The sequence below is a fragment of the Zea mays genome, chromosome 3, assembly GCF_902167145.1.
Source record: "Zea mays cultivar B73 chromosome 3, Zm-B73-REFERENCE-NAM-5.0, whole genome shotgun sequence".
Taxonomy (NCBI): Eukaryota; Viridiplantae; Streptophyta; class Magnoliopsida; order Poales; family Poaceae; genus Zea; species Zea mays.
The window spans coordinates 193,577,689-193,603,463 of NC_050098.1; the positions used below are offsets into that span (position 1 = coordinate 193,577,689).

Sequence of the window (25,775 nt, forward strand, 5' to 3'; positions counted from 1 at the left end):
GGCAGGCAGCGAATCAACAATGGATGCGAACTGGACATACATGGACAGCTTCCTGACAACATGGAATGAGTGGGAGATCCGCATGCTTGTGCTCACCAGCCTCGCCCTCCAGGTGTTCCTCCTCTTCTCCGCCGGCATCCGCAAGCGTAACGTCTCCGCCGTGCTGAGCCTGCTTCTATGGTTGGCCTACCTGCTCGCGGACTCCATCGCCATCTACGCGCTCGGGTACCTCTCCCAGACGCGCGTGCCCAAGGGCGTGGACCCACAGTCCTTCGAGCGCACTCACCGCGTCCAGGCCTTCTGGGCACCGTTCCTCCTCCTCCACTCGGCGGCCAGGACACCATCACCGCCTTCTCCACCGAAGACAACGAGCTCTGGAAGCGCCACCTGCTCAGCCTCCTCACCCAGGTACGCGACCAGCTATGCCACATGCGTGCTTCCAGTTTTTTTCCCTGCGCCGGCCGGCGATGCCCCGCCGTAGTCAGGCCTCCTGTTTGTTCAAACATACCGAACAGAATTGAATGGGCTAAAATCTTTGATATTTAACTTTAAATTAGAAAGGGATTTCAGTCCCTTCGATCTGCTTTGGTATTTTTGCTCTTAAACAAGAATCTACATCGTATAAGCTAGGACCACACTTTCATCTTATCTCCGGCCACCCGTGACTCTTCGATCCATCCTTCCCGTCACGGATACTTGCGTTGGGAAAACAAAAACAATGCCAGGTAATTAAGTTTACAGCGGCCATTAAATGGAAACCTTGCAAACGGAGAGGCTTCCTTGTCTTGGTGAGGGAGGCTCCGATGATGAAGATTTTTGGATGGAGGGAGTATAATCTAGTTTAAATATATATAAACAACCAACACATATTATTATGTGGATTCTATAATCTAGATATCTAGGTTATAATATCCATAAACATATCAATAGATGCTTATATAATCCATAAGCTAGATTATATAATTCTAGAATGAAATTCAAGCTTGACATGTTCGGCCCACAAAACCGTTGTTGTTTGTATGTATATTGGAAAATATATATATATAAACAGATGAATTATCTATTTACATTGGGCACATGATTTTAAATTTGTGAAGAATAATACAAGCTATTATTATATCATTTATGATATTGGTCTGTTAGGCTATCTCCAACAAGGTTCGGTAAACCGACCTGTACGCTAGAAATAGCAGACCGAGGCGTCTTTGAGGCCTCCAATAAGATCCGCTATAGCCTCCGGTAAAATTTAGGGTGCGTTCGTCGTCCGCTATCTGTAGCGTGCTAGCTTTCGCTCGCTATCCGTTGTTCACTCCCGCGCTGTCGTCTTCTGTTGTCTCCCGCACCGGCTCGGAACCCTCTCGTCGTCGCGCCCACTGTGCAGCACATCCCCTCCGGTGTACGGCTCCAACACGACAAGGTGTTCTCCCCGCTCCGGCCCAGCTTCCCCTCCATTGGCCGCGCACGCTCCCCCGACTCCCCAACCAATCTGTCCACACCAAGTCGCAGTAGCTCATGTTGTCGGGGCTCAAGATGATGCGTGTGGAGCGGCTTCGCATGCTGGAGGTTGGCGGCGCTGTGCTTGAAGTTGAAGACGTTGTGGTCAACCACGTCGTCGCTTTCAAACCGAATCTGGTTTTGGACACGCAGGCAAGCAATTTGTCTTCGATTGCTTCCAGACCTAATCTGAATCCCTCATCGCACTTCCTCCTCACGGCAAAACAAGATTCATCATTTAGCTGCATATTTAATGGAATAGATTTATCCATTTCGTAAGTGAGATTTAACCATTTCTCAAGTGTTCCTAGCCATTGTTCAGATTATGTCTATTCTGTACATGTGCGATGAGGGATTCAGTAAAGTGTTCCTAGCCATTTTTGTGGATGAATTTAGTGGTCAACATTGATTCGTATCTATGAAGGGTTCAAGAATCTTTAGCAATGGAAAATAGCTTTACTCTTCGTCCTCACCAATTTGTGCCATCACCAAGCCATCAGTTGGTGATTCAGTTGTCTTGAATAGAATGAAGTTAGGATAGTGCACTGGCGAAAATGATTTATCATAGGAATGCTTTTTATTTGGAAATTTGGTTGCATATGCAGAAATTCCAGTAGTCATTGGTCGGGTGTGCTGTTGATGTCTGCTCTAGGTGTTGATTATGATGTTAATCGGGGTCCTTTTTTTGCCATATTGTCGAAATAGTTGAACGTATGCAATAATTCGTAAAATGCTAACGATCAATTTATTTGATCCGATAAAAAAATGATGAAAATAATTTCAGTTAATATGGTTGCAAAGAATATGGAGGATGAGATATAGAGAACGAAATTTAGAGAACGTTGTTGGAGATGAAGAAAATATAGAGTATGAAATCTTTTAGGGTATACTATAAAAGATAGAGAATATTTCTTTAGAGGACATTGCTGGAGTTACGTTGTCTCCGGTATTGCTAGCTTGGGGGCACGAGGCACGAGCTGTGGTTGTCGCCTTACGAGACGATAGCATTGCGGTCACGAGGGTGTTTTTTTTTAAATACAGACGGCTCCTACAACCGTGTTGTACGTGCCCTAACGAGGCTTCTCGTGTAAAAGCAACGTGTAAAAGCAAAGAAGGGCTAGGACGAACTTAGATCTTTGTATGTTGCTCGTTGATATGTTAGAGGAATAATAGTTTCTTACAATAGCGTGAATGTATAACAGCTCATTGTGTAGTCATAAATAAATATAATGCTCCCTCCGTCTTAAATTAGTATATATTTTATCTTTTAATTTTTATGTTTATATTTAAATGATTGATGATCAATCTAAACACACATATATAAAACATATATGCCAAGTATTGTGTTTAAACTAGATTATAGTCTATAGAAAAACCGGAACATGCCTTCTTTAATCTTAATTTTCTCAAAGTTTAAATTATGCTTAAAATTATTTAATAATTTTATAGCTAAAGTTTTAGTAAATCTGTCGGCCACCTGATTCTTTAGAATCAGAAACAAAATCAATCTCAAGCATTCTTCTAATAACTCTTTCTCGAATAAAATAATAATTAACACACACATATATATATATATATATTATTCTAGTATGGAACATAAGATTATATGACAAATATTTTTCTCCGATATTATGACACCACAATCTTGCCACCTTAAGGGTGTGTTTGGTTTGGATTTTGCCCCCCAAAATCAAAATTCAAACCAAAGGGTCCGATATAGAAAGCAGTTTTTTAAAAAGCCGGCTTTCTCACAATTAAAAATTGAAAGCACTTTTGGACCTGCTTTTAACGACTTTTAGATGAAATTATGCAATATATATGGAAGAACTTTTAATGCCTTCCACCGAACAGTTTTTAGCTTTTTTTACAACTCACAACCCACAACAACTTTTTTACAACTCACAGCACACAACAGTTTTTCAGAGCCACAACACAACCAAATAGACCCTAAGACTAGGAATATTATTTGCATCTACATAACTTCTGTTGTAGCATTTGCTATGACTTTTCGTACTAGACTTTGATATAATGTCTTGCTTATGTGCACTCCATTAGATGTGATTATTTCCCAAATAAACTACAAAACCACATATAGATTTTCTATCATCTATATCTCATGCCCAAACTCCATCAGAGAAATCATTAACAAGAGTAGAATTTAACTTCTTAATTTTCAGTCCTAAACTAGTGGTCTGCTTGATATATCTCAATAACCTAATGAGTGTTGTAGGAGCATGTAGAAACTAACATGCCTTATTTATTGAGAACGTAATATCAGGTATAACCAAAGTTACTTATTGAAAAACTGCTATAATTCTATAACTTGTGGCGTCATTTATCCCCAGAGAAGATCATTCATGAAGCAGTAACTTCTCACTTAATGAAAGTGGTGTTGCAATAGGTTTACAATCTGCCATCCTAACTCATTTAAGAAGATCAAATGCATACTTGTTTCTGAATAAGTATAATCTCATTTAAAGCTTTTGTTAATTATAAACTAAAAAATAGTGAACATATCTTAAGTCCTTGAGTGTAAATTCTTTTCATAAGTCCTACAAGAAAAATGTGATGTCCTTCTCTGATGAACTATCAACAACAACGCCATCCACATAGACAAGCACAAAAAATATTATATTGTCTTTGTTGTAAAAGAATAATTGTATATCTACCTTTGATACATGGAAACCGAGAGAAATTAGTTTAGTACTTAGCCAAGAGTACCATAATCTAGGGGGTTATTTTAATCCATATATTGATTTATCAAGTTTGCAAACATACCCATGTTATTTTGTACATCAATTTGATGCAAGCTCCAACCACTAGAGACAACAACAGATAGAACAATATGAATAGTAGACATTTTAGCAACCAGAATGAGTCATTATAGTTAATGTCGTAACTTTGTTTAAAACCTTTCACCACTAGTCTAGCTTTACATCGATCTAGACTACCATCTTGCTTCAATTTAGTCTTATAAATCCACTTGCATCCTATAACATTGTGATCTTTCGCAAGAGAGATTAAATATCATATCTTATTTTTAATAAGATCATCAAATTCCAAATTTATTGCAACATCATAATCTTATTTGTTGATGCTTCAACAACTGAATTAGGTTAGTTAGAAAACAAGTTTTAGGATTGTACCATATGGTGCTATAATTGTAAATTCTAGGTTGCACAATACCATGTTGAGCCCTGATGGCAGGGTGTTGAGCAACAAAAACTCAGACTTCTGCACTATATGCTACAAATCTGAAGTCATAGATGATCCATTGTTTTCTAGTATATAGGATCTTATAGTTAGCGTTGTGGCTAGATTTGCAGCAGCCATACTGAAATCCACAATGATTGGCACCATAGAAGATCTTGTCTCAGTCACGTGCATAGTCAATGAAGGCGAACCATGTGCATGCATGGTCTGTGCTTGGCGTGGGTTCTAGAGATGCTGTGGGGGCAGAATGTGAGCAGGAGACAAAAATATTGTAGAAGCAGTAGAAACTGGTACGGATTAAAACCAAGCGAATAGACATATCTCGGTGCTGTCAGCACCAGATTTGGTACCAAATTATCTTTGAGCTTTGTGCAATTTTCACTTTGGACAGGTGCATAAGGACATAGCATATGATGGATGATGCTATGCTTAGGGCGTGTTTCGGGCTGCTCCACTCCAAGGGTGCATAAGGACATAGCATATGATGGATGACGCCATGCTTAGGGCGTGTTTCGGACTGCTCCACTCCAAGTAATCTAGCTCTAACCCAACTCCTAACCACAACACCTCCCGATTCATCAATTCCGGCTCCATAAAAATGTAGATCTAGGCTCCAACTTTAGATTTTTGTGGAGCTCCAAAAGGGGTGCTCTAGAAATTGATGTTTCTAATGTACCCACATGGCTGTCGGTTGTTTACCCACCTTTGTCACATGTTACACAAAAAATCTTTCATTCTATTTTTGACTCCTCCCCTAACCCCTCCTTCCCCATCAAAGATCACTTTCCTCCCTTTCTCTCTCGTAGCATGGTCGTAGGTAGCAGACCATGATGAACTCACGACCACCAAGCGATAACTAGAGCTGACTGTCCCTATCACCGCAGAGGCGGAGCGGGTCGCAGGAGGAGAGCACGAGTGAGATCTTATTAAGGACGTTGGTGATCCACATTGGGATAGACAACGAGCCCCCCTGCAGCGTCGAGCGCCCTTAGTGCCGCCGCAATGCAACCTCTAAGCCAGCTCACGTCCATCCACCATCGCTCGAGCCTCAGGCTTAACCGGCCACCATAAGGGGGTTACGAGCGAAGAGCGAGTGAATTAGGGGCACCTGTGATGATTGTGTGTCGTGCATGCTGTCGGTGGTGCAGGAGGGTGCATAGCTTGCCAGACTAATGTTGTGCCACTTACCTGGGGTTTGTTTTATTCATCGTGCGGACGAGGAGTGGCCATGGAGTTTATCGCACTAGTGTGCACGAAATCTGCAAGGCTGCAGCGACGAAAGAGGTGGGCTGTTTCGATGGTTTGGGCATGATTCGCCAAAATGCCTCGTGAACGGAAACGAGAGGAAGAGCGAGTCTTAGGAAGAAGGGACATGTATATAAAGGACGACATGTGGGTCCTAAATTAGAGGGAAATAATGGCAATTCGCCCTACAATCAGTTTTTTGGAGCTAAGGGTACCCTTTTAGCCAAACACCTCTCCTGAGTAGCTCCAACTACAGTTGAAGCTTGCTCCAACTGGAGTTTTAGAGTGGAGAATAAATTTATGGAGTTGGAGCAGTCCCAAACACTCCCTTCGTAAAGAATGAGTTAAGCTTTTGATATTCGCCTCCCTAGTCTGGTTGTAAGGCAATAATCTTACTATTAAATTATCAATCTACAAGGATCTGAAACACTTAAGATTTCTAAAAAAAACTTGTAACTTAAACTTATGAGATGTACCTAAATAAATTTACTATAATCATCAGTAAAGCTTACATAATATTTTTAGCCTGCTGTTGACGCCTTTTTGGAGTGCCAAACACTCAACAAGAACCGTGGCGGTGCCCTCTGCACAGGGGCGGACGGTCCGCGCGCAGGGGCCGGACGGTCCGCGGCCTGGTGCGAGGCACGGCGGTGCTCTCTGCACAGGGGCGGACGGTCCGCGCGCAGGGGTCGGACGGTCCGCGGCCTGGTGCAAGGCTAGGGCTCCTGTCTGACGGCCGGACGGTCCGCGCCCTGGGGCCGGACGGTCCGCGCGTACGCAGGGGCGGCGGAAGATCGCCGGCGGCGCCTGGATCTCGCTCCCGGGAGGGACCCCGTCGGGGAGGAGAGATCCTAGGAGTTGTCTAGGCTCGGGCCGGCCGACCTAGACTCCTCTAATCGACGTAGAGTCGAAGAGAAGCGGAGAATTTGGGGATCGAGTGGCTAAAATAGAACTAGACTAGAACTACTCCTAACTGTACTGGAAATAAATGCGAAATAGAAGTTGTATTGATTCGATTGATTATGATAAATCGGTCGTATACCTCTCTATTTATAGAGGAGGGGGGCTAGACCTTTTACAAACAAACTTCCCGAGCTAATTCCGAGAATCACTAGTACAGAGAAGTTCTATAGTGGCGGTTGTAAACCTATTTATAGTGGCGTTTTTCGTAACCGCCAGTGCTAGGGGCCAGTAGAAATCATCATTTTTACAGGCGGGTAACTGAGGACCGCCAGTGAAAATCGATTTTCACTGGCGGTCGGCGTAATAAAACCGCCAGTGAAAATCGATTTTCACTGGCGGTCGACGTAATAAAACCGCCAGTGCAAATCGTTTCTAGGAAACATAAAACATATTTTAAAAATAGTTAAAAAAAAATTATTTTTATTAGGCCCACCCCACCCACCCGCCCGCTCAAGTCGCGGCATTTTTCGCGCAAAATTCGCGCGCTACGCGGTTGTTAGTATTCGAACCGTCGACCTCACCTTCGCGCGTACCCTCCCCTACCACTCCGTCTATGACATGTCTTATGTCTAGTTTGTAGTTGTTTTCTCCACATATTACAACCATTTGAGTGTAAATTGCTTATTTGAGACCCTAAACGAATTCAAATAAAAAAGTTGTCAACTACAAAGATAAATAACTTTTGAAGTTCTACAACTTTTATTTTGACACTTTTTTCATCCGAGGTAGTTTGCAAAATTTGAATTTTAAATTTGACATACTTAGATTCAATTTTTGAGAACCGAAATGAGTTCAAACAAAAAAGTTGTCAACTACAAAGTTTCATAACTTTTAGAGATCTACAACTTTTATTTTGGTGGTTTTGTCATACGAGACCGTTTGAAAAACTCGAAAAATTAAGGATAAAAATGATTTCTAGTGGCGGTTCCTTAAGAAAACCGCCACTAGAAATCGTATTTCTAGTGGCGGTTCCTTAAGAAAACCGCCACTACAAATCATGGATTTCTACTGGCGGTTTTCTTAAGGAACCGCTACTAGAAATAACACAGTCGGTGGATAACCGAAACCGCCTGTAAAAATATATCGTCCCCGCAGGCTTTGAGCCTTTTTGTACTAGTGAATCTAGCCAACAAACACAGCAAAAAAAACTCGGAACCCTAATCTGTTCTGCGCACGCGCGGACCGTCCGGCCCACAGGCGCGGACCGTCCGGCCCACAGGCGCGGACCGTCCGGCCCCAGGGCCGGACCGTCCACCCTCTCTTTTTGGTGTCGAACATATGCCCCCTGCCTTTTGGTGGAGCTGAGCGAACCAAAAGCAACTAACTCGATGTATCACATCGGTTTTCTTAGGCATCTTGCCACTTACTAGGATGGTACGCAGTGGCCTTGGTCCTGATGGTTGACTCAACGGACGTGACCCCTTTAGCTTTGATCGAACTGTTAGTCCCAATACCGTCGAGCGCCATACTGGTCCTGACCAATTCGTCACCTTGCTTTCCTAATTTTCTAAGTGTTCTGGCGTAGCTTTGTAGTCGACCAGGTCTTCTCCTTGCAGGTCGTCTTCCTCCATGGGTGTTGGTACGTCGTTGCAGGTGTCATGGTGTATTGCGGATGAGTCGGCCTCAGGGGTCGGACGGTCCGCGCCCTGTACGGTTGGTCCGGTCTTTATAGCCGGACTGTCTGCCATACCTGTAAAAAGCTGCACAGTTGTTGTTTTATTTTCTGTCTTTGTGGCCGTTTGATTTTCCTCAACGGCCTTTGGTCTCCATCTCTTTTGTGGTGGCGGATACTGCGGATGTGTGTCATTGAATATTTTTTCCGCCTCCTTCTCCTGATTCTCCTTTGCTCTAAGGCGCTGTAATTTTCGCTTTTGCGATCGTGTCAATCCCGATGGGCACCATCGGGGCATGAAGTATTTTGGATCGGCTATTTTGTTGACAGTCGTACCTTCTTTTTTGTTTGTGTTGGCTGATTCACCAAAAATCATCGGCCCTTCATTATTTTGTTGTACGACGACATCTGTCGTTCCTATTTTAATGACGTCTCCTTTTTTCATATTGTTGGAGGTTGTAGCTGTATGCCCCCTGCCGGATTAGTCAGCCTTTGGGGTCGAGTTGTTCGGCAATCTTGTTGGGCCTATGCTCGTGGATCAGATTGAGGGGCTCTCAATCGGTCTTGTACTGGAGGTGTCAACCTATTGAATACAGATGTTTGGGGTGCCCCCCAAGCGGGGTACTGTGGCATCCCAAATGGGTATGGTGGCATGCCCCACATTTGATTTGGGACATATGGTGGAGGTATGTATGTGTATGGATATGGCATAGGTGGATATGGTGGTGGAGGTGTCCATGCAGGTACGTTAGGTCTTAATTGAACATTATGACCTCCCATCCTTTCCGATTGGTGTGGTGGTCCAATCGGCCTAACCTGCCGTCACACCTGGGTGGGTAAGCGAGGTTGCTTTGGTGGCCGGTCGCTGGGGCCAGCCTTCTTTTTCACATATTTAGACAATAATTGATCAAAGGTCGGGCTAGATTTTACCAACCGACCAGTTGCCTTGAACATGTTAGTTTTCCACGTACCTATTTCTGGTCGTCGTGGTTTGAAGGTACGTGGTCACCTTGGTTCTTCGGCGTTGCCGGACCGTCCGCTGGAATGCTCCGGACCGTCTGGCGATGTCACGGACCGTCCGCGCCTGGGCACCGGACCGTCCGCGATGCGTAGTATAGGTTCTTGTGCATGTCCCCTTGTCTGCACTTGCCCTCCAGTGCCGGAGTTTGTGATGGTCACCTTCAGTGTCTCCCCTCCATTAGGAGTCTTCTCGGCCACCACTTTCCTGCAAGCAATTTTGTTGTTTCCATCGGCCTCCCGTGCGTTGCCGATGATGACTTCTTTGTCTTTGCCCTTATCGGTTGTGCTGGGCCGAATTAGGACCTTTTTGCCATTGAAGTCTATCATATTCATTGGAAAGGGCTCCGTGTCCTCCTGAAATTTCAATCGTCCCTCATTAATGGTCGATTGGATTTGTCGTCGGAACACATTACAATCATTAGTGACATGGGAAAATGAGTTGTGCCACTTGCAATATGTGCGACACTTTAGTTCGTCGGCAGGTTGAACGATATAATCAATCTTAATGTTACCATTTTTTAGTAATTCATCGAATATCTTATCACTCCTCCTGTCATTTCTTTTGAACTGGCTGCAAGGAGTAGCAAGCCGAAGATTTGGCCTGCTCAGGCCAAACTATTTCGACAGTGTAAATTTCCTTTGGTTCACCGTCCGAACTACTTTGACTATGTTCTACTATATGGACATTATGATGAACTGTTTTGACTAGTTCTTTGCTTCGGCTTTCACAAGGCGAAGCTCTCTGATGTAATTGTGCTAGCGTAAAGAATTGGATGCCTTCTACTTTCTCTTGTAAATAATAGCGCAATCCATCAAAGGCTATTCCCGCCAGTTGTTTATCTGTTAAATGAATTTGAAAGCATCGATTTCTCGTATCCCGGAATCTCCGGATGTAATCACTAACCGATTCATCTTTTTCTTGTCGTAGGGCTACTAAGTCTACTAAATCTAGCTCATAATCGCTAGAGAAGAAATGTTCATGAAATTTTTGTTCTAAATCTCCCCACGACAAAATGGAGTTAGGAGAGAGTGTGGCATACCATGTGAATGCAGTTCCTGTTAAAGATAATGAAAATAAACGTACACGGAATGCTTCGGTGTCGGCCAATTCTCCTAACTGTGCTAAGAACTGGTCTATGTGCTCACGCGTGCTCTTTTCTTGGTCACCCGAAAACTTTGCGAATTCAGGTATTCTGGTCCCTTGTGGGTATGGGAGCTGGTCAAACTGGCTATCATAAGGTCTCCGATATGACTGCCCCCCGGGGACTATACTAACTCCGAGCTTATCTCGGAACGCCCCAGCTATTTCCTCCCTTACTATATCGATGGCAGCCGGTGGGAGACCACTGGCTCTTTGATCCAATATGGGTGAGTTTGTTTGGATGTTGGTATGTTGTTTTCCTCCCCATTAGTTTGGGTTTTGCAGCGCGTTAATGCATGCCCTATGAGGTTCATAGGACTGGCCATTCCTTTCTGGCCTTCTAGGGGCCGGAAAGTACTCACTCTCATGGGTTTGATAGATTATATTATGGTGCTGGTGTGTCATATGGTGAGATGGAGAGTCTAGCTGGGACGGATACGGAGTTGGATATCCATCCTCCTTAAAAAACTCTGTGCCGGACCGTCCGGTTAAATCCGCGAACCGTCCGGCCCCGTGCGCGGACTGTCCGGCCATGTGGCCGGACTGTCCGACATTATATTCAGACTGTCTGGCGCCATGCGCAGACGGTCCGAATGGGCTATCTAAGGTTTGCACGGCATATATAGATGAAGACTAAATAAAGTAACAAATTTAATAAACCTAATAATTCATGTGGCAATTGTAATAATACTCTTCTCTGGTCTTGTAAGTTATTATTGTGATTTTATCTCTCGTTTTTTAACTTTGTGATTTTTACCTCTTTGTTGAGAACGAAGTCGTCGTTTGCCCTCTCTCTTAACACTATTAGTGAAAATCAGAAATAGTAATTAAAATATAAAAAATGAGGGGTAAAATCACAATTGCAACGTGAGATAAGGGTATAATCATAATTATCCTAGAAAATAATGTTGAATTTTTCAAGGTTAATTGTAATTATATTTTTCTATCACCTTGCAATTGCGATTTTACGCCTCATTTTTTTTTTAAATTTTTTAACCACTAATTCTGATTTTCACTAACACTAACGGTGTTAAAAGAAAGGGGAAACGACAGTCTCGTTTTTAAAAAAGAGCCATAAATTCACAAAGTGGTAAACAAGGCTTAAAATCATAATTACAATATCGAAGAAGGGTATAATCATAATTTTCCCTTAATTCATTATTGGCAAATGTTAATATAGCAGTGTATGCATGAATCATAAACTAATTAAGCTTAATATATTGTTTTGTCATTTAGTCGTCATCAGTGTAATAAGTTTTATAATTAAACTATATTTAATAGTTTTAATTAGCATCCAAACATTCTAATTTTGACGGAGATAAAGTTTAGTTTCTGCATCTAAATACTCCCTAGATGAAAAACTGCTACTTTTTTTTGCCCGGTCGCGGGAAAAAAAACAGGTCGCCCTCGCCGTGTATGTCTTCGCCAAGTCGCACCCTGGCAACAATGTCCTAGCCCCCGCCTTGTTCATGTTCTTGAGTGGTATTGTCAAGTACGCCGAGAGGACATGGGCGCTCAAGTGTGCGAGCATGGACAATCTGCGGAGCAGCATGGTCACGACGCCGGATCCGGGCCCCAACTACGCCAAGTTCATGGAGGAGTACCGGTTCACGCGTGACTGCGTGAGGCAGGGCTCGAGGCGGAGATCGTCATCGAGCAGGAACGTCGTGCGAAGACTGCCGCCGCCGTGACTGTGGCCGTCGCAGAGGAGGCAGTGCCCTACACGACGGTGATCACCGAAGCGAGCCACTTCTTTGTCATCTTCAAGCGGCTCTTCGTCAACCTCATCCTCAGCTTCCAGGAGCGCACCCAGAGCCAGAGCACGTTTCTGCGGCTGACGCCAGAGCAGGCATACAAGATCATCGAGATCGAGCTGTCACTCATGTACGACACCCTTCACTCCAAGGCGGCAGTGATACACACCTGGTACGGCCGCCTGTTTCGATGTCTGACTCTCCTCTCGACCTCTACGGCGTGCGTCCTCTTCAACATGCTTGACAGGGGTAAACACAAGTCACACAGCCGCATCGACATCTGCATCACCAACATTTTGTTCGGAGGAGCGCTGTGCCTGGAGGTGTATGCCATTGGGATGATGCTTGTATCCTACTGGACTTATGCCGCTCTGCATGACTGCAACTACCGGTCACTGGGCAGCCTGGTGTTCCGGAGCATTCAGTATTTCCGGCCGGAAAGCCGGGCGAAGTGGTCCAATTTGATGGCCCAGCACAACCTCATCGGCTTCTGCCTCCTGGACAAACCAACCAAGCTCACCAAGGTTTTGAGCGTCCTAGGGCTTAAAGTCCACTGGGACAGGTGGCTGTACATCCGGCACATCGACGTGTCATCGGAGCTCAAGACCTTGGTCTTCAGGGAGCTCAAGGATAAGACGGTGAGCATCGTGGACGCCGAGAGCTACCGCAAGTTCAGCAACCACAGGGGCCAGTGGGCTCTGCAGTGCAAGGGCTACTACAAGGAGCTCGGCTGGAGCGTCGAGGTGGAGTTCGACGAGAGCATCCTCCTCTGGCACATAGCCACAGACCTCTGCTTCCACTCGGGGGATGGCGATGACAACGACGCCAAGATGATCCCTCATTACGTTGATATCAGCCGGGCGATATCGAACTACATGCTTTTCCTTCTCGTCGCGCGCCCCTTCATGCTGACCGCCGGCATTGGGCAGATCCGGTTCGGCGACACCTGCGCCGAGGCCAAGAACTTCTTCAAGCGGGCAGAGATGGCGCGCCCGAGCGCGAGCGCTGCGGCGAGGATGGTGCTCGACGTGAACGCCGAGATCGCGCCGAGGGACGTGAAGGGTGACCGGAGCAAATCCGTGCTGTTCGACGCGTGCCGGCTGGCCAAGTCGCTGCTGGAGCTGCAGCCGCACAAGCGGTGGCGCGTCATCCGTGTGGTGTGGGTGGAGATGCTCTGCTATGCCGCGAACAAGTGCCAAAGCAACTTCCATGCCAAGCAGCTGAGCACCGGCGGCGAGCTGCTCACGGTCGTTTGGTTCTTGATGGCGCACTTCGGGGTAGGCGAGCAGTATAGGATTGAGGCGGGGCATGCAAGAGCTAAACTGATCGTACAGAAGAACTGAGGTTAGCAGTAGCACAAATTATATGTTGGTGAGCGGAGCGGCGTTCAAAATTTATGCAAATACTGTACGTGCATATCTTGGAAAAAAAAGCCTTGCAATCTGCAAAGGTGTTTTTTAAATGAGAAGGCAATGGTTTCACTAGACCAGAAATGGTACTTGCTCAGAAGCAGTATGAGTGTATGACAGGTGAAATCCGCAAGTTGCTGAAAGCAGCATGCACACCCAAATGAGTCAATGATCCAAATCCAGGCTAAATGTAATGCACTCTATAGATTGGATGCCAACGACTAACTCGAGCCGGGAAGTCATGAACCACACTATGCCCTCACTTAGGGCCTGTCTGGATCCATGGCAGTTGTGCAATGCACAGCGTGCTAGCTTGATCGAATATAGAATCGCATAATTTGACCTAATCAGCAGACAATTTTACGACCTTAACCTACGTGCCCCAGACACCAGACACCAGACATCAGCAGCAAGAAAAAAGTGGAACACCGAAAGCGCAACGCGTTGCAGGATATTGAGCACCTCCTCTCTGATAGTTTCAACTTTCAAGACCTTGGCGACGAAGGATTCGAGAAAACCGGCGGCGCGGGGAAGCTAAAATCGAGGTCCGGGATCTCAGGCACGATCTTCTTGGCGCTCCGGCCGCGGTTGCCGTCGAAGACGAACGCCGCCGTGACCGGCGACTCCGTGTCAACGCTGCTGATCCTCAGAAGCTCCAGCGGCAGGTCGAAGTACGCCGACACCTCCTCTTCTTCCTCGCTCGCGCCCGTGCGCTCGAACGCGGCGCCCGAGGACGACGAGCTGTACTTGAACCTCTCCATGGAGGCCACCTTCGACACCGTGCTCGAACGGTCCCCGGCAGGCCCGGCCGTGTTCGCCTCGCTCAGGCTCATGGACTGCTGCTGCTGCATCGACCGCCTCCTGGACAGGCCCGGCAGGTACATGCACAGGACGCCGCACCAGAAGCCGTCCCCGCCGATCTTGCCCTGCCGCGCCTTGCGGTAGTTAATCGACGACGCGTTGCTCGAGAGGTCGGTGACCGACGAACCGGAGCGGAATCGCCGGCCCTCCTCTTCATCGTCTGCTACTCGAGCTTCAGCTTCTCTCTTGAAGGAAGAGGCATCTTCTTGGCTCATGGCACAAGGAAAAGTGAGCTTGCCGGAGCTCTCTACCTGTGCGTGCATTGTGCAATTGAGAAGAAAAACACATGGAATGGGCTTCACGAAATGGTGGAGAGCACATCAGGGCAGCAGTCGTGTGGTCATACATTGTCTCCAGGCCATGCTGTGTCGGTGAGCTGTTCGGTTGACTTCTCACTTGATCGTATCCGAAAGCTTGGAGCCATGGGCGGTTGGGCCAGCGAGCCTGCGATTCTGTCTACACAACTGTGATCAGCTGTTTCCTTGGATGGGCAGGTCATGGTGTATTACATTATCAGGTAGTACATGATATCATTGACTCTTTGTTCGTGGCTCCTACCAAGTTAGGATTTTGAATAAATCCCAGTCAATCAAATGTTGACAAAAACTTTATTTATTCAAATATATTCTTCTTTAAAAAAACCTTGGTTTAGATTACTGGCAAACAACAAGAAGTTATATTTCACACGATTTTTTTAAAAAAAACTATCTTACATTCCAAAATTTGGAATTTGACATCTATACAAGTTGTCATATCTTTGCAACACTGGCGTAAAAAATGTTACTGATTAACTAGCCTTGTAACTCAGATTTACAAGAATGCAGCAACATCTCACATTCTCACTCAAGAAGGGGAGGAGCTACTGCAGAGAATTGTAGAAAAGAATTAGGACGACTGAGATCCCAATAATAACCGGAAAAGCTGTCAACAAATACAAGGCACCATATCCCTGCAGAACAAAACAAAAAAAAACACGTTAAAATAAGTGGTATAAGAACATTAAGGTATGAGCATTTAGTTGAAAGTTGTTCTTTTTGCTTGCTTTACCCACAATAGCCATGAGTATAAAATTTGCTGGAGTACTTTCAAAGACAAACTTACCACTGCAGACGGCACTTCAGTTTCATCATCGTCCTCCTCTTCGCCATCTATATCAGCAGCAGAGTCCCAGTCAAGGTTAAGTCTTTTAGCAGCTGTCTCAGGATCGATGCCAGTATCTGTGGCTTTTGCATAGACAGATTTCCCAGGTTTGCTCTTCTTTTTTGGAGCTTCTATCTGTACAATGGATTTGAAAACGGAAACTCCATGTTAAAATTCAGTTATAACTTAACATTCATTAAAGAGAGAGAAAACAACTGTGGTACTCAAGAAATTGTTGAAAGATGGAAAAAAAACTAAATAAAACGAAGGGAACAATGAAGTATGGGTGAAAGAATACTAGACTCAGGGAAATGACACTAGTGGACTCTTGCTGGTAATGCAGTGGGGCGGAAGGAGAATAATTGAGTTTTCACTGTTACCTCAATGTCTGGCCATTCTGCCATCTCCTTGGCAAGCAACTGAAGTGCAACACGATTCTCTGGAATCTTTCCTTCGTTAACCTATATAATATATATGCAAACACGGCATTAGTGGTCCAGGTTTTTGCAAGAAATTACATCTTCATCATTATGTGATCTGACCAATTAGCAGCCAACACAGGTACTGTTCATGTGAAGTGACAAACGTTAGCAGTAGCACTACGAAGGTGAAGAATGTATCAGTATTTTATTTCTTTTTAAATTGGGGCTCCACAAATCTAGAATCATTATGTCTTTGTTGAGAACCAAGACAACAAACTTTGTAAGAATATGCATACTGTTTCCATATGAATCTGTTATTTCCAGTTAAAAACAAGCAGCCATATTGCTTTTTTCTGTTTTATATTTCAGTGTGGTCATTGTATAATTCTTTCTTCAGTTTTGTTTAGCCTCCCGGGGCCTGTAACTCTTCTGTATTAATGAAATCGGCACTGCCTCCTGCTGGTTTGTTCAAAAAAATATATTTCTGGGTGGAAGAGGAGATCATAATGGAACAAATTTGATATGATTAGTGACGTTTTAAGAAAAAATAGGGAGACGAAATAGATAGGGGATAGCTTAAAACGTTATCTATTGACTTTGCACAATCATTCACAATGATATGTGGAAAGAAAGACAACATGGCTTGCATGATACAATGAAAGGACATACTTAAGATTTCTCCTCCGCATTATTATCATTATCATATACCCACAGCATTAGACTATGCAGGTATCTTTTTTAATTAAATATCAGTGGAGCATTACATTGCACCTAGATACATAAAATATATGCCAGCGGTAAAAGTGGATGAGGATGCCAGTAGGCAACCCACAATATTCACAAACGGAATGAGCAATAATATTCACTTGCAAGAGACTGTCAGAAAAGCTCCAGGTAGCATATTGCAGGGAAACGGTGATGTACCTCAGCCAAAGCGTCAGCTAAATCATCCCTAGTAATTTCATCAGGATCCTCTATCCCGAGTGTTCTCTTTCTTTCTATATCTCTAGGGTCCTCAATCATGATGGTAAGCTTAACCTGTTGTGATGCAGCAAAAAAAGTAGCAATAGTGTCAGTTTTTTTATCAGCAACAAGAAACATGCAGCGCTATAAAGTTTGGAAAGTGTTACGCAGCTGGAACAAAAGATGGGCAATACCTTTTTTTAAGCATGTATAACCTCAGTAGACACGCGTAGGATAGGGCCCTTATCTATCTATCCTAATATTGCAAGTTGAGTTACTCCAAACATCTGTTGACACTCAAATCGGGCCCAGGTCAATTTTAAGAGGCCCCCACGATTAGTTTTGACCTAATCTAAAAAAACACTGTAAAAACAACATAATAATTGTACCACGTGGTTTTCCAACGGGATAAGACGGCCCCTGCTCCCTACAAAACAGGGGTTACATGGTCAATTGAGATATCTAACGCGCAATCGATCTTTTTACATTTAACACTCTTTTTTCCTAAACCTTTTTTTTCCAACCCATACTGATGTTATATCTTATCTGAGGACCAAGAAAGACAATCCAGCCAAAGCGACAATAGGGAGAGTTAGTCTAGCTTGTCTCAATACCCTTCTTAGGTATCTTAGGTAGCCTAGTGTCACATGGTGCTATTAAAGTTGTTAGAGTGGACACACTAACAGTTTTAACCCAAAAGCTTAAGTTGTTAGGAGAAGGTGGGCAATCCACTTATACACTTCAACACCCTCACGTGCAGCCAATGAGAACGCGCAAACGTGGAAATAAAGAGGGTGGAGGCATAAACGAAGCCTCTGCCAGGATTCGAACTTGATATCTCTGATTTTAATACCATGTTAGAGCGGACGCACTAACCAGTTCAACCCAAAAACTTAAACTATTAGGATAATGTAGGTAATCCACTTATACACTTCAACAAAAGTTACTCCTTTTGAGGTAGTATATGTGCAAGATATTGTGTTATCCGTCGAAGTAAATTTGGATATTTATAGTCTTGCTAAGAAAAAGAGTTATCTATTGTTATATAGCATGATTTGATGATGTGCAATATCGATGAGAAAATACAAGAGATTAAAGGATCTCAAAGATATGGAGAAGGATAAGGCTCGGGTTGCCAAAGCATATAATAAGAAAGCCAAAGTAAGTTGTTTTAAGTTGAAGATATAGTGTGAAAAACATACTACCAATTGGATTGAAGAGCAACAAGTTTGGGAAGTGGTCACCAAGTTAGGAAGGTCCTTATAAGTGATGAAAGTCATATTTAAATTCATATATAATAGAGGTGTTCCAAGGTAATGATCTCCAAAAGCAATCAACAAAAGTTATTTGATAAAAAAGAAACAAGTGTTTAACAAGAAGCCTAGAGTGCCATCCAAACAATGGACAATACATGTATCGCCCTTAGATCCCGAATAACAAAAGAGTTGGACATTGTTGTTGTTTGGTGCTTTGTATTTTTAGTTTTGCATAAACTTCACCTAAAAACAGGGCAACATATGTTGACACTCAAATTAGGCTCAGGTCAATTTTAAGAGACCAGGATTAGCTTTAGCTTAATCTAGATAAAACTCTATAAAACGACATAATAATAGTACCACATTGGTTTTTTAATGGGATAAGACCACCCCTACCCTACTATCTATAAAATAGGGGGTACATGCAGATTGAGATATCCAACACACAATCGATCTTTTTACATTTAATACACTTTTTCTATAATTCTTTTTTTAACCCAATGTTGTTGTTCATCTTTGGACCCGTCGATCAAGAATGGTGCCCTAGGCTTGCCGACCGATCTAGGGCAACAAGACGACGTCCTTGCCCCGATGGGAGTTCCTCCCGATTCCCGAATGAGAGCTTTGACGACTCATTTGATAGTTTGCTCGAAAAGTAGCCGTTTTTTTGTTAAGTAAGTACGATCGGTTATCCTTTGGTAGTGGCCCAAACAATCTAGCCCTCGCTAATATTTGATCCAAGATTTATCTCGGCGTCAACAACGTCCATGTCCTACTTGTTATTTTATTGATATGAATGCAAGTATGCAACTAAGGCAATTAATGCAAATGAGTTCAACAATCAAACGAGAGAGCAGCTTGTTTACCTCGCCAAAGGTCATGTCTCTGTTCTTCTTCAGCAGCTCCAGTACCTAGCAACGGAAGCAAACGAAAGCAAAGTCAATATGCACTAATTCCAGTGACGCAAAACGAGACAACGAAGGCTGGAAGCAGCGGACCCTTTTAATTTCGCGGATGTTCTCCAGGTCCTCCGGGCTCGCCTCCGCCGGCTGGGCAGAAGTCGCGACCCCGTCCTCGGCAGCCGCATCAGAGGATACCGGTGGCCCCAGGTCTTCCTCGGGAGCGACTGCGGTTTCCGAGGCACTAGACTCCTCCTGGTCGACGGAAGCAACTGCGCCCCTGCGGCGGCGCCGGTGGCGTGGCCACACATTGGGGACAGAGGGGTAGAGTGCATCGTGGTGGCGGTGATTGTGGGGGGAAAGACAAATGAGAGGTCTGATAACTGCCCCGGCCGCCAGAAGCGACGGAGACGAGACGCGTTGGCAATACGGCGAGAGAAGGGGAATGGGCAGTGGTGTGAGCAGCGCCATCGGGCTCATGCCAGCGGCGGTGGGCGGTGGCTTATCACTTCGGGTCGCGGCATGCGGCCAGCGGCCGGATTGCACGATTGAGACTTTGAGAGGCGAGAATGAGCTGATGGTTTCACCTGGGGTCCCTAGCGACAGTCTCACAACGGCACGGAAAAGCATTTTTCTCTTTGATAGAGTTGGGCCTTTGTTTTGTTGCTCAAATCAGCTTTTCGAGCCCAGTCCAAAGAAGACGTAGGTAGGATGGGAGCCCAGTAAAATGTTGTCAAGTGTATACTTTTTCTTACACGGTCCTTTTTGTTATACCACTTAGTTTATCAGCAAACATACTCATGTATTGCAGCCAGAGAAAAAACTATAAAACGTTCATGAAAAAAAGAAATGAGAATGATGCACATATATTTATGTGTGTGTAAAATTTTAATGCTATAGCATATTTAAAATGGCTATAACATCTATAATACAAGTTAATACAAGCAAAAAAAATGTGACACTGCCCTAATAATCCATTATCAAATTTAAAATATTTTTTTTCATTTTTCTCCATTGCAAATCACAGAAATATTTACTTAAAATGAGCTGGTGCATCATGAGTTCATTACTCAAATTTGGTGAGATGACATCATTTCTTATATTAGTACTAACTAAGTAATTATATGTAAGGATGTGGCGATGGATCAATTCATTCCATTCCACAAAACAAACAAAAAGAAGTGATCAGATGATAGACTAGTTCATTCCTCAAACTAAACACCCTATAAGTGATTCGTGGTTGATTTAGACCCCATTTGGTTAGATGGGCTAATCTTTAGTCCCTAGTTTTTAGTCCTGTTTAGTCTCTGTTCTGCCAAATGGAAGGACTAAAGTAAGGACTAATTGGATTTAGTCTCTAGTCTCTTACATAGGTACTAAAAGAGACTAAAAGGCAATATTTACTCTAATTGTCCTTGTCTTGAAAACTGATGTGCAATAAAAAAGAGTATTTTGGTCTTTATGTGTTGCATTTAATGTATTTAGAATCTATTTAATTCCATAACCAAACAGGGTAGGGACTAAAGTTTTCTCCATAGGCTAAACTTTAGTCCTATGACTAATAGAATCAAACGGGGCCTTACAGAGACTAAACAAATATGGCAATAAGCAGATCTGATCCATAGCCCTCTTCAGCATTTGCACGAGCATGTTCAGTTCATCGTAATCCTTCTTTCAGGAGAAATGCACGCAGCCACCCCTGATTGCCATATGCATGCACACCGAATGAAAGTGTGAAACAACAAGCAAGAAATCGAGTGTCTTGGCACACTCACACTTTCTCTGTCGCGTGCAGAGAGGGAATGCATGCGTTCCGGGCTTCCGGCTATTCTTTTCATCTCCTTTCCTTCGGAGCTATATATATGCTTCCAGTTCTTCCAACACTGGCATTTTCCTCATCATTTCATGGAACTTTCGTCAATAGGTCCCATGACACGTTCTTACAATAAGTGACGAAGCTAGAGCGAATCAGAGGTGTATGCAAATGACTCGAGAGTACATAATAATATCTTGTAGGGTGGTGAGCAGGTTAACTAGTCAGTGTTCATGAACAGTGCTAATAATCCATGCAGATGAAATTTTCCGGTGCATTTGAGTGACCATGCACAAGGACAACAAGGTTTGACTGAGATCATACTGTCCTAGCTGTTACTCTTGTGTGCATGCAGCTGAAGGTACAACACAGATGCTTGTGCAGAACGGAGCCTGCAATAAGTGGGCAACAGTGTTGTGACCAAGATAGCTTTTGGCGCGAAAAAAAGGCCCATAATCTTGGGGTGTTGCATATCATTGTACCTCGCCATCATGGCGGTTGCACCAATGCACCATACAATTGCCAGCCATCATGGAAGCAAACTCATGCCCTTCTTGCTTGCATGCATGCATGTATCCATCAAAGGTTTTTTTTAGCGTTACGATCGAGCTGCTGCAATGCAACTATAAGAAGAGGGGGAAAAAATTCTGTGCATACCGGATGCAAACTCTACCTTTTGCAGCCCCTCACATATACCACTTGAAGGCCCACAAAGACAGATCAAAATTTACAAAATAACCCTTTAGTAATTTATTTTTAATTTATTTGTATGGACCAGCAATGGGGTATGTGAGGGGCTGCAAAAGTTGGGCTTTGCATCTGGTATGCAAAGAATTTTTTTTCCAAGAAGAGGAGAAAAGAAGAAAAAAACAAAGAACATACAAATCTAATTAAAGATATTATGCGATTAAAACTCCAGACCTAAAACAAAGCTTGGGACTTGGGAGGGCGGTGAGGAAAAGAAAAAAAAAGAAGCGTGCACTTGTTGTTGTAGTGACCTTGAAGGCTTGAACCAACCGATCATGCATGCTACGGATCTAGCTAGCTACTCCAAGAACGTCTCCATGAGGTCCGAGTAGACGCCGCCCTCGTGCGTCCCTCGGTACTCCATCCCTTGCGGCGCCGTGGAGGCCGACACGGACGGGGACGTGGTCGTGGACGAGCTCACCCGCGCGGGCAACGTGAAGCTCCTCTTGGACTTGGTGCTGTGCTGGGCGCCGTTCTCCACCTTGCTCGGCGCCTTGTCCGAGTGGCTCTCCAGGCTCAGGTACTCCTCCACGTTCCCAGCCCCGCCGTGCCCGGTCTGCGCGTCCGGCGCCGCCTTCTCGTCGTCCGCGGCGCCGGGGCCACCGAATAGCAGCTTCGCGTCGTCGTCTCGCCCGGTGAGCGCGGTGAAGAAGGACAGCCCGTTGGGCCACCGGAGTTCACCGTCGGGCGCCTCGCCACCGGCCCCCATCGTCTGCTGGTGCCGGTGCTGGAGCTCGTCCATGTGCAGTGGCTTGCTGCCATGGTGTGCCGGTGGAATGTGGAACATGTGGCCCTCGTCCTTGCCGCCGCCTGGGAACAATGGCGGCATCGCCCGCGCCGACGGGTGGTGGAACGCGCCCGGACCGGGCGGGAAGAGCTGCGGCTGGTGGGCGCCCGGCCAGTTGAAAAGCTGCGCCGGCGGGGGACGCGCGGCCGGAGGAGGCGGCGTCGGCGAGGCGCCCCGCGCCGACGAGAAGAGCTGGGAGAGGAAGAAGCCCGACTGGTAGCCCAGCGACTCGAACGTGTGTCGCATCCGCAGCACGAAGTGCAGGTCCTCGGGTATCTGCGCGCGCACAGTGTCACGTCGCTGTTAATTAGCCTAGCTCGCCTGCCTACGCTTCCGTGAGACGTCCTCGACGACCAAACGAAACGACAAAACAAAAGGTCAAGCATAGAAACACAGGTGGTGGAGGTAGAGAGGGCCTCCAGTTGGCACTCACAATCTTGCAAGAGCCCAGCTGCAGGAGGCCATGCCCGGCTTGGATCACAGCTATGGTCTGCAGAGCAGATAAAAAAAATACAAATGTCACCAAAACTATATTGATTATAAAGACAAATGAAAATTCGGCTGGTGAATCAAACAACTCCCTTGCCTGGATGCCTGATGCGAACTGATCAGTCCATTCCGGAGGAAGCTGCAAAAGCAAAAGCCGATCGAGAGGGAATAAAGGTTACTGCGTTCGTGGCGTTAATTCTTGGTGACAGACAGACAGACAGACAGGCGATTGCTGCTCTGACGGAGCATCCAATTCTTCTCTTCTTTTCGCGGAGCAGATCTGATGCAAAAGTCTGAGAGCTCCGCGGGGATGTGTACAAGGATGGATGAAAGTAAAATCTCCAAAAACTAAATTTGTAATGAATCTTAATAATATTTATATCTAAATTTTAATAATATTTATACCTTTAAACAAATCCATTATAAAAAATAGATTTACTGATCTATGTAATGATATTAACTGTATACTGTGGATATTAACACATACATAATTGAAATTGGAAACATTTTCTTTTAACCCATTAGTAAATGAGAAGTACCCTTTGTTTTGGAACAGGTGGGGATGGAGTACGTGTACGTTACAGAGTGCAGAAAGAGAAAGAAGCGGGTGCAGAGGCACAGCTGCTGCTGATAGTACGTACTGCGTCGAAGGAGCTCTGCCAGTAGTTGGAGATGTTGGGCTCGCATTCAGAAGGTTCCTTGAAGACCCATTTGTGACATTTATCAGAGGCCACCTTTCCCATCAGCCTGCATGCGGGAGCGACGGTCCAAATCAAACGGACCCATGGGTCTGTCTATTAGCACATTATCGTCCATGACTCATGTATGTATTGTATGCCTCCGAAATCTCGGTACAGCAGCAAAGCGAGATCAAAAGAGGCCGAGACACACACAAAAATACACAGAACGACTGACTGACTGACTGACAGCTAACGTGTGACACGCAACTCTGACGACATGTCGCTCTTTCATTTCACATCGTCCTCTAAGATAAATAAAAAAAAGACACTGCCCCCGACGCCGTGTAGCACCTGGCTGTGCATGTAGCGTGCGTAGCACAATCGTGAATATGTTAATCACGAGCTGATCCGGCTGTTATAGCCCACTGACGCGGGTGGGATTGTTTAAGCCTCACGAGGCACCGCCCCACTCCAGCCGTGTCCCCTCCCTCACGTGACAGCAGCGCCCGTGCTTGATCCTCGCAGAAAGCAGCAGCAGCAGCAGCCACGACTTGAAAAAAAATGGGCGCCGTACGTGTCTACATCACACCATAATTACCGCCTAATACTAGTAGTGCCATAAGCTAAGCTAAGCTAAGCCGGGAGTGGAGATTGGAAAGTCGGAAAGAAATTGCACACGACACGACTCCGACCGAACTCGACGGCCTGCACCTGCACCTGCACAGCACCTACCCAGTATAGTACCCACCCTTCTCCGTAGTTGTAGAGTTGGATGGACATCTTGATGAAGGCCTTCCGCACCGGGTCCTCGCCGCCGCTCATGTCCGCCAGGCACTCCGCCACCCGTGGCCGGCAGAAGCCGTCCTCCCACATCAGCATCCTATATATATTACATGGTCAAAGCATAGCAGACGGATGGTTGGTTATGGTTGGTGATGAGCACCGGCACAGGGCCACAGGCACACAGACAGACACAGCGATTGATGCAAGGAGAGCTAGCAAACTAAAGCACTCACAGGCTGCCGTTGTCGTCGCCGACCATGCACCCGTTGCCGCCGCGGCAGCGCCTGCATGTGCACCAAGGTAACTAACTGAAGTGAAGCTGAGAGAGCTTAGCTAGACGGAATAACAAGCAGGGAGGCACACGCGTGACATACGGGCGAGGACGGATGGTCCAGAAGACGGAGTAGGTCCAGTCCGAGTCGAGGCAGACGTTGCGGAGGGCCTCGTGGAGCGCCATCATCCCCGCGGCCTCTTTGCTCCGCGCGTCATCCCCTCCGCCGCCCCCATCCGCGCCGGAGCCCACCATTTCCTCTCCTTCCTCGTTGCAGTCCGAGTCCGAGGATCGAGCTCGGCGGCTGTAGCAGCTATAGCTAGCTAGCTAGCTATAGGCCAGCTTGTAGTTGTAGCTGCTACCCGGCCGTGCCGGCAGCCTTTTTGATCGCTCTCCCTGCAGGGTCTTTCTTGAGAACCTGAGATCGAGACTGGCTAGCCCGCTCCTCTCCTCTCCTCCGTGTCTCTTCTTCTCTCCCTCCGTTTGCGGCCTGTCTCTTTCTCTGCTTGCTATTTTTAAACTTGGGCAGTGGGAGAGTAAACCGAAAGGCGACGGCCCCTGCCGCACTCTCTCGCAGCCGCAGACGCAGAGCGAATAGGAAGGAACGGACTCCCGACTCACTGCGCGGCACCCCATGCATGTTTTTGTAGCAGTAGTTTTTTTTTCTCCTATCTGAGAATTGGCGGCCCAGATGTTGGCTACGCCTAAAGTAAAAGCGGCCCCGCCCGAGTCCCCCATCCTTATTTTTTTTCTCTCTGCCGCTCACCCATACGCCCCACGCTGTAGCAGCAGCACCCCAGCAGCCGGGCTCGC

At 45.6% G+C, this 25,775-nt stretch overlaps 4 protein-coding genes across 5 annotated transcripts; 1 reads left to right on the top strand and 3 right to left on the bottom strand.

Annotated features, from left to right (window-relative positions):
* Window positions 1-85: 85 nt before the first annotated feature.
* Window positions 86-13,925, top strand: LOC100501828 (uncharacterized). The gene is made up of 2 exons (NM_001196479.1): window positions 86-408; window positions 12,089-13,925. The coding sequence occupies exon 2, from the start codon at window positions 12,571-12,573 to the stop codon at window positions 13,783-13,785; it is 1,215 nt and encodes a 404-aa protein (NP_001183408.1). The 5' UTR covers window positions 86-408; window positions 12,089-12,570; the 3' UTR covers window positions 13,786-13,925.
* A 243-nt stretch (window positions 13,926-14,168) lies between these two features.
* LOC112552145 (uncharacterized) lies at window positions 14,169-15,235 on the bottom strand. Its single transcript, NM_001363917.1, has 2 exons — window positions 15,059-15,235; window positions 14,169-14,963 (listed from the first exon to the last, which is right to left on the bottom strand). The coding sequence occupies exons 1-2, from the start codon at window positions 15,209-15,211 to the stop codon at window positions 14,337-14,339; spliced, it is 780 nt and encodes a 259-aa protein (NP_001350846.1). The 5' UTR covers window positions 15,212-15,235; the 3' UTR covers window positions 14,169-14,336.
* A 166-nt stretch (window positions 15,236-15,401) lies between these two features.
* On the bottom strand, window positions 15,402-19,945 carry LOC100275005 (uncharacterized). Its single transcript, NM_001149226.1, has 6 exons — window positions 19,492-19,945; window positions 19,360-19,404; window positions 17,199-17,312; window positions 16,233-16,313; window positions 15,814-15,987; window positions 15,402-15,661 (listed from the first exon to the last, which is right to left on the bottom strand). The coding sequence occupies exons 1-6, from the start codon at window positions 19,861-19,863 to the stop codon at window positions 15,572-15,574; spliced, it is 876 nt and encodes a 291-aa protein (NP_001142698.1). The 5' UTR covers window positions 19,864-19,945; the 3' UTR covers window positions 15,402-15,571.
* Window positions 19,946-21,946: 2,001 nt separating this feature from the next.
* Window positions 21,947-25,589, bottom strand: LOC100274883 (uncharacterized). 2 transcript variants are annotated; one of them, XM_008674327.3, is made up of 7 exons: window positions 25,066-25,589; window positions 24,925-24,999; window positions 24,657-24,788; window positions 23,870-23,975; window positions 23,326-23,367; window positions 23,173-23,229; window positions 21,947-23,015 (listed from the first exon to the last, which is right to left on the bottom strand). In XM_008674327.3, the coding sequence occupies exons 2-7, from the start codon at window positions 24,948-24,950 to the stop codon at window positions 22,251-22,253; spliced, it is 1,128 nt and encodes a 375-aa protein (XP_008672549.1). In that variant the 5' UTR covers window positions 24,951-24,999; window positions 25,066-25,589; the 3' UTR covers window positions 21,947-22,250. The 2 variants fall into 2 exon arrangements, with proteins under 2 accessions (XP_008672549.1, NP_001142614.1); NM_001149142.2 differs by having other exon boundaries at window positions 22,012-23,015; window positions 24,925-24,975; window positions 25,066-25,385.
* Window positions 25,590-25,775: the final 186 nt, after the last annotated feature.

Coding starts and splice junctions, on each gene's coding strand:
- LOC100501828 (NM_001196479.1), top strand. CDS start 12,571: ATGTACGACACCCTTCACTCCAAGGCGGCAGTGATACACACCTGGTAC.
- LOC100274883 (NM_001149142.2), bottom strand. CDS start 25,217: ATGGTGGGCTCCGGCGCGGATGGGGGCGGCGGAGGGGATGACGCGCGG. Junction 23,976..24,656: donor CTCTACAACTACGGAGAAGG/GTGGGTACTATA, acceptor TCCCGCATGCAG/GCTGATGGGAAAGGTGGCCT. Junction 23,368..23,869: donor GGCAGAGCTCCTTCGACGCA/GTACGTACTATC, acceptor TTGCTTTTGCAG/CTTCCTCCGGAATGGACTGA.
- LOC112552145 (NM_001363917.1), bottom strand. CDS start 15,211: ATGACCTGCCCATCCAAGGAAACAGCTGATCACAGTTGTGTAGACAGA. Junction 14,964..15,058: donor CAGCATGGCCTGGAGACAAT/GTATGACCACAC, acceptor ATGCACGCACAG/GTAGAGAGCTCCGGCAAGCT.
- LOC100275005 (NM_001149226.1), bottom strand. CDS start 19,863: ATGGCGCTGCTCACACCACTGCCCATTCCCCTTCTCTCGCCGTATTGC. Junction 19,405..19,491: donor ACATCCGCGAAATTAAAAGG/GTCCGCTGCTTC, acceptor TTCCGTTGCTAG/GTACTGGAGCTGCTGAAGAA. Junction 15,662..15,813: donor CTGAAGTGCCGTCTGCAGTG/GTAAGTTTGTCT, acceptor TTTGTTCTGCAG/GGATATGGTGCCTTGTATTT.